This window comes from Neomonachus schauinslandi, chromosome 9, assembly GCF_002201575.2.
Source record: "Neomonachus schauinslandi chromosome 9, ASM220157v2, whole genome shotgun sequence".
Taxonomy (NCBI): Eukaryota; Metazoa; Chordata; class Mammalia; order Carnivora; family Phocidae; genus Neomonachus; species Neomonachus schauinslandi.
Window position 1 is genome coordinate 139,864,667 of NC_058411.1, and position 11,730 is coordinate 139,876,396.

The 11,730-nt window shown below is 43.3% G+C and overlaps 1 protein-coding gene across 3 annotated transcripts; it reads left to right on the plus strand.

The window, feature by feature from the left end:
• Positions 1–545: 545 nt before the first annotated feature.
• RAMAC (RNA guanine-7 methyltransferase activating subunit) lies at positions 546–5,711 on the plus strand. 3 transcript variants are annotated; one of them, XM_021680687.1, is made up of 4 exons: positions 546–631; positions 1,176–1,224; positions 3,600–3,778; positions 4,504–5,711. In XM_021680687.1, the coding sequence occupies exons 3-4, from the start codon at positions 3,609–3,611 to the stop codon at positions 4,688–4,690; spliced, it is 357 nt and encodes a 118-aa protein (XP_021536362.1). In that variant the 5' UTR covers positions 546–631; positions 1,176–1,224; positions 3,600–3,608; the 3' UTR covers positions 4,691–5,711. The 3 variants fall into 3 exon arrangements, with proteins under 3 accessions (XP_021536362.1, XP_021536364.1, XP_021536363.1); XM_021680689.1 differs by having other exon boundaries at positions 552–631; positions 3,578–3,778; XM_021680688.1 differs by having other exon boundaries at positions 552–631; positions 3,608–3,778.
• The last annotated feature ends 6,019 nt before the right edge of the window (positions 5,712–11,730 follow it).

The window sequence follows — 11,730 nt, forward strand, 5'->3', positions numbered from 1 at the left end:
GGCCGAGTTACGTTTGGAAACCCCGCGCTGGTACAACCGCAGAACCCCCGAGAAGGACCGGGCAAGACGCTTGGAGGCAGCAGGGCGCTGACGACTTCGGCGGGTGCAGAGGGGGGTGTTTCGGCAAAAGCGGGTAAGGAACGGACTACGGACACCCAGCTACCGCGGCCCGCCCGGGCAGGGGTGAGAGGTGTGGCACCGCTGAGGCCCTCCGCTCGTGCCCACTGCCCACGGCAGCCCTCGCCTCGCCGGAAGTGGCCTTCCACGGCCCCCGCCCCGCCCCGCACATTTCCTGAACGCCCGTTCCCACCCGTCACCGGCGCGCAGCCAGGGGGGCACTTCACACACACAGCGACATTGTGTCCTGCCCGGGGAGCGCGGGCTGAGAGCGCAAGCAGGGCATCGCCCCCTCCGGCGCGCCGCTCGCCCCGGTCCGGGGGTCGCCCCGCCGCTCGAGCGACCCGCAAGAACCCGCACGGCGGGCCCGCGATCTCGCGATCCCTGGCAGGCCCGCCCCCGCGCCTGCCCGCCGGAAGCGGAAGTCAGGGAACGTCCGCTTGCCGCTCCAGTGGCTCGGTTACCTTGGAGAGCTGGGTAGTGGGAGATCCTTTAGCCGCGGTGTGGGCCGGAGGTGGGTGTTCCTGCGTGTGCGGCGGGCGGGGTGCGGCCCGAGCCGGGTGGCCGCAGCCCTCGGCGGGCCTGTCGCCCTGTGGGGGGGCCACGCGGAGCAGGGAGCCGGGCGGGCGGAGCGAGGGGCCGCACGGAGCGGGCACCCCACTCGGCCTCCACCGGCAGTCGCGTCTGGGGCGTTGAGGTGCCCCGGCAGGGAGCCGACCTGTCAGAGCCGTGGTGGGCAAGCCCCGCCGGGCCCTGGTGGCGGCCTCGGTCCGTCTCCCGGGCAGCGAAGGCCCGGTGCGGGCAGTCGTGTCCGGCGCCAGTCGCCTGCACCGGGGTCGCGTGTGATGTTACTTATAAAGAAACTAGTGGTGCTGGAGGACGAGTCGGAAGGGCTGACCCCTTCCTTCCACGAAGAGAACGTGGCTTGTTCTCATTCGTGCTCGGACTAGCGTCCTGGTTCCGGAGGCCCAGCGGGGCGCTTGTGACCAGCCCCTCCCCCCAACCCCTTTTGAGGGTTTCCTTCGAGGGAATCAAGCGGTTGTTTTTCCCTCCCACAGATCGAAACAACATAAACATTAAACATTGCAGCTGCCTCAGACTGCTGGGGTAAGTGAAGCTCGGATCCATCAGAATGCTATTTAAATCCCATTCTCATGAGTGCGGATAAAGATACTTGTTCACTTGTGGGAGGGGGTCGTGGGAGTAGCATTTTTACCTTGCCTTATGACTTTTACTTCCCGTCTGGTGGGATATGGGTCGTTCTTCTGGAGATTTCTGTGATTCCTCTAGAAATCCAGGCACGATTTTCCTTAGCTGAACTTACTACAAATCATCCCTTGGATTTGAGAGTCTGACATCAGTTTGCCAATCCCAGACACATTGAAAGTCTATGAGAGCAGCAGCCTGACAGAGAAAACGTCTGGGTATTGCTTCTCGCATCCACACAATAGTCTTGGTTTCATTTTGTTGGGATAAGGGCAGTAGTATAAAATACGGGCGGAAGTTTTGAGGGATTTGGAGGAAAAGCAAACTAATGAAGAAGCTCTCTTCCACCATGACGTGTCTTTGTCAAAGGCTTTTATTGCAAGGTGAAGTAATACAGGAAGAAAAATAATTTTAGGATGTCAGGCAAGAGGGAGAGACTCGGTTTTAAAGTTTTAGCATGATGTCACATACATCCCAAATCACAGAACAGGTTTTAGGAGTCTTGAGGCAAAGAGTAGAAAGATGAAGTTTGGGTTAGGGAAGGCAAGAGACGGTAGTACTGACCACTGCTTGGCCAAGGAAGACTGGGAAGTGGGGGCTGCCTACAGAATACTGATTGGGCTTCCAGGTCTTGGATAAAGATTAAAGGAAGTGAACTCTTGGTCCCCTGGCTTCCAAAGATGAGGCCTCTTGTAGCCTAAGCCAAATCTTTTCCCAGAGGTAGAGGGCTCTCTGAAAATGTGGGTGCAGAAATATTACTTGAATTAATCCATACTTGGCCCGGGGAACCCAGCTGATAAAAAGTTTCAGGTTTTTTTTTTAGCTGTTAGATAGTACCTATCGTATTTTTCATTTTGTCACAGAATACGCCTTTATAAAGTACCCTAGACTTGAGTAGCTGTTCATTTAAATGCTTATTTGCCTTTCCATTTTCATGTCTCTCCTGTATTTTCAATTTCTCTTTTTTATTGGTTTTCTTTTCCTATAAACAGCCTCAGGGACACTGTCCTGGGAAAAACTGGAGGTAATCTTCCAGTAACCCCTTCGCTACTGCCCTTTTTTCTCTTGTGTTCAGTGAAGTTTCTTGAAAGCTTGGTCTGTAATCCGTGTTGATTTCTAGTTCCTTAGCTTCCAATTCTCAATATATTAACAGCAGTCCTGCTTCAATCCCTCGTACTCTAACATAATCACCTCCTAATGGCTAAATCCAATTAATTTTCTCTACTTGGTTCTGTCATTGTGCCATTCAACACTGAGAACCATTCACTCTATTCTTGCCTTCTGTGAGAAGCTGTTCTGGTTCTTATCTGTGTGTGTCCCCCTCTGATCCCTTCTTTATCTCCAACTTCCTTATAGGTCAGTGTTCTCCAGGATTCTGTTCCTTGATACTCTTCTTATTCCACAGTCTTCCTGAGGAATCTCATCCACTCTCACAGCATTAACCACCAACAAAATTGCTGATGTCTCCCGTATTTATCATCACCCTAGTTCTCAGTCCCACGTAGATAACTGGGAGCTGACTCTCCATGTGGATGTACATACCATAACTAACTTCAAACTCTGTATCCTCACCCACCCTTTTTCCTGTAGTTCCTGTGGCACCACAGCCCATCCAGTCATTTGGCTAGAAGCCTGGAAGTTATCCTTTATTCCCCTCTCTTCTCCCAACATCTAGTTAGTGGTTAATTTCTCCTGGAATTCTTAACAAACTGCGCTCACAGTTGCTGCCTCAGATTGAGCCCTCCAGGCTTGCAGTAATCTGCCTTTGGTCTGTCCTCACTAATCTCTTCTCTACCCTGTTAGCAAAGTGGTCCTTCTAAATAGTCAGTTTGCCCCAGAGGCTTCCCTGCTTAAACCACTTAGGTTCCTAAGACTCCCCCTTTCCTACCAGAATGAGTGCAAAGTTGTTTGTCTTGAACACAGTTTTTCACAGTTTGGTCCCTGCCCATTTTTCCAGCTTTGTTTCTTGACATTCACTGTTCCTCTCTTTGTATTTACACCATGTCTGTCTCTTACACTAGACTGAGAGCTCTTTCAGGGTAGAGACCATGATATATTATTCATCTTTGTATCCCAGGCGCCAGTTAACACAATGCCTATGGTACAGAAATCAAGAAATACTGAATTGAATGTCTAAAACCATCTTAAGTTTAAAAGTATACAAAGACTTTTACAAGTACCTTGCCTAAAATTGTTCATTTCTTGGGTTTTCACTGTCTGGTGAGACAGTATTTTTTTTTTAAAATTCTCATAGAAACCTATTAAAAACTGTACAGAATTTCAGGATGACAGACACTTCTGAAGCTGTTCCCAATTTTGAAGAGATGTTTGCCAGTAGATTCACAGAAGATGACAAGGAGTACCAGGAATACCTGAAACGCCCTCCTGAGTCCCCTCCAATCGTTGAGGAATGGAATAGCAGAGCCGGTGGGAACCAGAGAAATAGAGGCAGTCGGTATGTATTGCTTCAGGAGACATGCATGTGGCTGATGTGGGAGAGGACAGCTTTACTCCGTGCGCCCATAAGGCCAGAGAGGGCAGGGACCAGTGTCCCTGTTCAGTATGGCATACCTCGTGCCTGGTCACTGCCTGCACACAGTGAGTGGCTGGTAAATATTTGCTTTAATATTTTGTCAGCACCATGTATTTTTTTCCTTGCTGTTCAATTGTGTATGTGTTTTAATGTTCTTTTTAAAAATGTTTTTCCTGTGGACTAACATTTTATTTTCTCTGCAAATATACTTTACAAACCTAGAGTCTTCTATAAAACTTTGTGCTAGATTCCATAAAGAAGGCATTGTCTTTGGTTTTACTTTAGAAAGTTATACAATGGAAATTTCATCTATTTAATAATTCAAAATAGATAAAAGGAGTAAATGACCATACTGCTCTTGTACAATCGAATAGATTTCAGTTTGATTCAGAACTATCCCATCGTGGGTTTTGTGTCGTGGTCTGCCTATTTCTCTGCAAAGTGTATCCAGTATAATACTGGAAGAATGATTTAAATCTTAGGAGAGTTTTGAATAACTGGTACTATATATAACATTCTGCAGAGAAAAATGTTTTTTACTCTCGTTTACGGAGTATTAGATTGAGAAATAAAATGCACCAGGATAGATTTGTCATTTGTGTTTTTTAAAAGGGAAGTATAAAAATCTTTTTGTTTTGTTGTTGTAGGTTGCAAGATAACAGACAGTTTAGAGGTAGGGATAGCAGACGGGGGTGGCCAAGTGACAATCGATCCAATCAGTGGCATGGACGATCCTGGGGTAACAATTACCCGCAGCACAGACAAGAACCTTACTACCCCCATCAGTACGGACACTATGGTTACAACCAGCGGCCTCCCTATGGTTACTACTGATGGAAACGTCAGCAGCTTTTAGTAAAACCATTTCCTCTGTTAACATGATAAAAGTTTGTGTGTATCTTCTGTTGGTCATAGTTTTACATCTGATTTCAGAGAGTGGATTATTAACTTTTTGGAACTTGTGACTTTTTTAAAAAAATGAGCTCTTACTAGAGATGTGATGGTTCAGTGTGCCCCTAAAAAGGTTGTGGATTATATTGCCTGACTTCTACCTCAGATTCTTCTTTGTTTCATGACTTAATAGTGCTTTGAACTTGGCGTCTGTTTTCCTTGTTTGACCTACATGGGGTTCTGTCTTTGTTTTACACAGAAATAAAAATTTTACAGTAGAAAATGCTTGATTTGACTTTGTAAGGTAAGGAAGTATCCATATACTCAGATGTGCTCATTCCTAAATTTTTACAGAGGTTAGTACAGCCAACTCCTGAATGCACAACTATGCTTACTTGTAACGTATTGTACATGACATCAGCAGTTAAAGGTAAAACAATTGTAGATGCTTCTTTTGGCTTTTGTTGTCATGTCTGTGGTACCTTATCATTAGTCCAGGTATGAGTCAGTTCCACAATCGCTTTGGTCTCTTTTTAGAGGGATGTCAAGAATAAAGCCATAAACTGGGGAAGGGACCTTCTCAGTTTCAGTGGTGGTCAGATTGGGGCACACAGTCGTTTCATTACAAACTGTGAGGCTTTTTGCTAACTTAAACAAAGCTGATCAAAATTCACGTTATAAAAATGTTTAACTGTGTAAATGTTCCCCTTTCCTTTTCAATAGTTATGTATATAATGCTGCATTCCGACTACTTACTTTTATGGTATTTAATGTGAATTGATTGTACAATGTTACATTCACTTCTGAATGTGCACCTTTGCTGCTTCCTCTTGTAAATACAGTGATGCTGTAACTTCCTGATTAGTTTATTCCAGATCATTTTAATGGCCATTTCAGTGGTTTTATTCAAATAAACTCCTTACAAGATTAAGCAATTTCTCTCTCAAGTTTTGGCAGTTAGTCCATTCTTTAATGTGATGAACCTTTTGGTTTTTTTATTGTTCTTTCCTTTATATCTGTTGAAAAGGCTTATTTGGCTTAAGAGTAGAAGTTTCATCATAGGGAAAAGGAATATAAAGGCAACTCCCTAAATGTGCCTTCTGCTGCCTTCTCTCTTAGCACTCCACTCTAGGCCCTTGAGGTTGACTTCTCCAGGCACTGCTTCTCCATGCTCTGGATCCAACTCTCCCTTCCACTCCCCTTCCTGAAGAGCCATCCTTTCAGGTAACTTTTTGACTGGAAAGGATCTAATAAATTGGGTCTTCACACTCAGATGTAAATCAGATTTTAACAATAAGATAAGGGTTTTCCCTGTACCCCTCTAATTGCATCAACAGGCACAGTGCTGTTACATCTTTATCTTGGTACTACAGATATGTAGCCTAGAGAATGCAGAACGGCCTCACTGCACCCAGGATGTTCTCTAAAGGCAGATGGGTTATGAAAAACATCTGTCAACTGACAAAGCACAGGCACTGACTCACTGGGTCACTAAAGCCACAGCTTTAGAACAGGATCCTGAAGGCCCTCTGCTGTGCCCGCCACTGGCACTAATTAGGGAGGCCTATGGGTCCATGGCGCAGGGTCGGAATGAGGGATGGGGTTCAGGAACCTCAAAGGAGAGGTTATTTTCCAGTAGTACTTAAATATTCACAGATGGCCTGAGTATCAGCCCTGCTTGAAAATATGGTAAGAGTCCTTTTAACATGAATTATTTCTGCATTCTGCATGAGGAGCCTATGTGGCGGTGGTTTTTCTTTTCTTTTTTTAAACAGCAGTCACCACTAGACTCCCCTATATGCTTAAAACAGGAAATAAAAGTCACGGTTTCTGCTTCATGTGGGAGAGACAGAAAATAACATGAAAAAAATTAAGGATAATTCAGAGAATTATCTGAAGAAAATTAAAATAGTGTCAAATGGAATTAATCTCAAATAGTCTGTTGCAATAGCCAAAGCATTAAGCGTAAGGAGTCCTGGCTTCCAGTCCTGTCCTTACAAGGTGTATGATCTTGAGAAAAATCAGTTAAACCTGGAGCTTATGTGCTCACCTGTAAAAATGAGGATAATACCCTGCCACTCTTCACAGGGTCATCATAAAATAAGTGACCAAACATACAAGAGCTTGAGATAGAAACTAGAGCTTATGACCATTAAACCCCCCACTGGCACATAACTGATGCTGTGTAAACGTTTGCTGAATCAATGGGAGGGAAGTATTTGGTAAATGGTAAAGCACAGTGTTGACCTAAAGGATATAGAGTAACTGATAGAAGATAAGGTAGAGCAGGAGACTTATTGAGAGTAAAGATTTGTGATTCTTACGTGAATTAGTATATGAATTAGCAAAAGAAGAAATTCTGTCCTTCAGAATATAACAAATTTCAAATATCAAAGAAAATTTATGTAAATATTGAGCTAAAAATTAGTAGCATTTGCTGTTTGAAATTGACGCTGATTTTAAAATGTCAAATGCTGATTATGGAAACATACCAGATTAATATCCTTTTGAGACCAGCTTGCTGGAGACTTGAGATAGAGGGTTTTTTGGTTTTTTTTTTTCCTTTCTTGAGTGCCAGAAGGATTTGAGGTTATCCAGAGTCATAACCATGGGTCACAGCTCTGAGAATAGTTTGAACTCTTGAAACCAGATAGGAAAAAGACATCTGGTGAGATTTCTAGCATGGTTTTGGTTTTCAAAGTTGCATTACTTATAATGCTCAACAGACAGGATGTACTTTTCCCTTTGTAATTTATTCGCCTAAAGGAAAATCTAGAATTTTATGATAGAATTAAGAGTAATGAAATGTCAGTTTTAAGTTTAAAATACTAAAAAGGAAGGAAATGATCTCTTGCCCTGAAGATTACTGATAACACTAATTCTGAACTCTAATAAAAGCACCACACCTTGTTTCTAAAGACATTTTAACACCTTAAAATTTTTCCTAGACCTATTCCCTTTGATTCATTCAACCCAAACACAGATTTGGCTGTGTATGGAAACCTATGCCCCTGGCCTTTGACTTCTTTTATTTAGTGCTATTGCTTACAGTGAAAGGCAATTTTTTTTTTCATTAGAAAATGTAGGAAATATACTCCCCACTCATGGCAACTTGTAATACCATTTAATAACTTCAGTTAGCTTGAAAGATGACTTGTGAAAGTGCTTACTTTGGTAATGTTAGACAAATTGAGGTATTACAAACCATTCACTGAGAAGTTTATTTGGGATTTGTCTTTCAGTATCTTGTATTTTGACCACAGGAGCATATTTGAGATATAAATGAGGATTTTGAAGTACTAAATAGACTTTAGCTAATTCTGTGTGAAAAACCCAATTATATAGTTCACTCTGTGTCATTCCTGTGTTTATAAATTTAGAAATATGTGCTTTTACAATCCTCTGGCTTTTAATTTAGAATGAATTAAAGCCAACAGGAGTAAATACTCTTGACATCAGTAGGAGTTATGTTAATTTTTAGATTTCTGCTTCAGAATTCAGATATATTCTTTGTGCTAGGTTCTGTACTATCTGAACAAAGATTTCGCTTGGCTTCTGGTAAATTATTATGGAGCCAAATCAATAACTAGATTCAAATAGATTATACCATTGGACTCCAAGGTAGCCTTGAGCAAGTATCTCCTCCTTTCCAGAAGTCTAGACCTCTACTAGGACCAGCTTTTGAGGAAGATAGGGACAGTAGCAGAGATCCCGTAACCCATGGGCATTCTGGGAGAGAACAGCATGGAACAAGCCGGCTGCATGGGGCTCATCAGTAGGGCTACACGCTATCAGGACGTGCCACAGTTGAAGTAGCTTCAGCTCCTTGCCACTGCCGAGGCTGCTAGGTGCCCAAGAAACGCTCTTATCTGAGGAGTTGGTTACCAATGCCCTCAGGCTGGGAAAGTAGAGATAAGCTGTGGATAATAACCCCCAGATTTTAAGATTTACAGGATGGTATGGGAGAAGCAAGTTAAGAGGACAGGCCTTCCATCAAAACTGCTAACATGTACTCTGACTGCCCCCTTGTAGGATTAAGTGAAAGCATTTACACAAAGTATGCATCACGGGGCTGGGCACACAATAGGTTGCAGGTCCGTGTCAGCTGTGTGCATCCAGAGGTAGAGTGGGATGTGGGGTACCTCTGGGCTGACCTGGGTGCAAGGAAGGCAGCTTACAAGTCTTTACCAAAGTCTCCACGGGCTGATGGGCTAATTCAGTTGGTGTTTTCATTCCTGTCCCTAAGGGACACACAGAGCCCATGTATTAATTACCAGTTAGATTTTCCCTGGGTTTCAGTGACTTGTCCTGAGACAGCTGTAGGGGAGGATGTGATGATGATCTCATGGTTTTTTTCCACTGCCAGTGCCTTTAACTCCCTAACGGATCTCCAGCCTTTGTCTGAATTACATAAATAAAGCTTCTCTAATTGCTAAAGGCCAGAGCTTTTTCATTTGAGTGTTTTCTCATTTTAAAATTTCCTTCACTATATATGTTTGGTGTGTATACAAAATAATAAAACATTATAAAAAAGTGAACCACCACCAATCGCTGCACTCATCCAGCGATTATGGCCTGTTGTGTATGTTCTCTTTTACCAAGCCCACACAAATAATGTGTAAATTTGATATACGTATATATTTTTTTGTTTACTAAAGTGAGATTGTACATATAAATATACACACACACACGTATTACTCTTTGTTCATGCAACATAATAGACATGACTCCAGTAACTAGAGATTAAAAATTAACAGTCTAATACTCTATAGTATGGATTTTCTGTTGATATGATTATTCTCCTATAGGTAGACACTTAGATTGTTTCCTCTTTTTTGCCTATATTCTCTGGCATTTTTATGTCTTCTATGAGGTATTCTCCAAAGTGGGATTATTAGGTTAAAACACCTGTATTTTTAGTAAGCGCCACATTTTCTAAAACACTGTAGCACTTCACATTCCCATTAGCAACTTATGAATGTACATATATATGTCTCCCCTCTCCCTTCCTAGGACTTCAACTTTTTGTCTAGATGGCCACCAGCATTTTTGTTTTTGAAATCAGAGAACTTTACTAGGTTTTATCTCCCTGTCAACCATTCTTCGTCAGTGTTTCCCCTGGGATGCTGCACCTTTTATTCCTTAAAATCATTTTTTTTTTCAATATTTTCTTGATTATATCTTGAAATCTTTGTCTGTTCCACTTTTTGGCTTCTTTTTCAGGACCCCAGTTATGTCTGTGTTGACTTCCCTTTGCCGGACTTCTAGATCTGTCATTTTCCTTTCTTTGCTCACCTTTCTCTATCCTGCCTTCCAAACTCTGTGCCCTATTCTCTGTTGCCTCTTCTCTGTTGTTTCCAACATGGCCTTTTCTTTCATGATGCTTTTATTTTTTTAAAAAAATCTGATTAGCCACCTTTCAAGTGCTCAGTAACCACATGCGCATAGCAGCTACCATACTGACAGCATAGTTTTGGAAGAGGACTAAAGGCTTAGAGTTCTGTTGACTTGACTCACTCCCTTAAGTCTCCAGTTCTCCAACCCCCCAAGGAATCCCTAGGGAAACATAAGGCTCTGACACAATTTGAAAGCCAATGTGATAATAAAACCATCTTATGGAGGAGCTTCATGTAGAAATGACCACGGAGTCTCTTAAGTTTGGGGGTACCCCCTGCCCAGACTCTAGTATCAAGGGGACTAGATGGACCCAGTGGCACACAGCCAGAAAAGGATTACAAAATGCTGAGAACCTTATCAACTGAATTATAAGGACTGTCATAGGAAAGCCTATCTGGGCAGAAGTAGGTGGTCTTCTCAGAGCCTAGAAAAGGGGAGCTCCTATGCCAGGAAGCTTCAGTGTGCAGTGTTGTCCCAGGAGACGGGCTAAGATATAATGGGTCTCTCTCAGATGGTCAGAGCTCCCCTGCCCATCCCCTAATTCCCTTGGTTCTGATCCCAAGCTCTCCAAGCAGTCTTCAAATGATGACTGGCTTCTTGAAGGGATTTCCCAAAGTAATAGAATATACTCACTAGAGGATCCCACTATCCCATCTATTTGGCAGGTGTGTTCTTCACTCAAATTAATAAACTGGCATCGTGTTTAGAAATGAATTCCTTGCCAATTTCCCAGCCCAGTTCCATTTTCAAAAACACCAACTAAATTGGGATTTCTGAAAGCTGCAGAATGAACGGAGACACTCGGGGCCATGCTGACTCCACTGAGGTACTGAGCTAGGACTTCTGAGTACCCAGCCAAGGAAGTTAACACCACACTCTGACCCGAACTGATCTCAAGGAATGTGGGGATAAGCCTAAGAAATGTCTCCAAGACCAGACAAGATCAGTGTGTGACACTGGTAGGCACTACAGAAGACATTTCCTACTAGTACTGCTCACTTCAAGGAATTACCAGTCCCTTCAAATTCTGTGTGGCTTTCTGCTGTTGAATTATGGTGCCACCTCTTGGATGTAAATTGAAAATCTAGCTTCTTAAAATTTTTAGTTTCTAGTCACATGCATTTTAGAAAATTTATGGGGGGGGTCACAGTGTGTTTTTAAATTTATATTTTGCATTACAGTTAAGGAACTACTTAACCAAATCCCTTACTACAAATCCCTGGCTGGGGCGGGGGGGAGCAGGGATACTTGGCAGCCCATAGCCCAGAGAAAACCTGCCTCCCGAAGTCTGAGTTTTTAGTTGTTTGGAACTTTAAACATTACAAAGGTGCCACCTACATCCTCTGGTTCTCTCCCCCCATTCCCTAGACACAAAAGAGTGGGGAGAAGCTAACAGAGCTTTTGGAAAATACCAGAGCTCTTCTGAGTGGCCTCTTTTCCTGCTGCAGGGAGTGGTTATGGGGATGTGAAGCCTAGAGCTGTTGCCTTTTTGCCTCCATGAAGGAAGTGGGCCTAAGGATGAAGCTGACACTGCTAGCTAGCGTGAGGCAGGGGAAGGAAAGAAAGTGGGTCCTTTATGACATCGC

Bases quoted from the DNA above. Each gene is read 5' to 3' on its own strand.
- RAMAC (XM_021680687.1), top strand. From the start codon at position 3,609: ATGACAGACACTTCTGAAGCTGTTCCCAATTTTGAAGAGATGTTTGCC. The intron at 3,779-4,503 runs GTATGTATTGCT...TTGTTGTTGTAG, and splicing joins CAGAGAAATAGAGGCAGTCG to GTTGCAAGATAACAGACAGT.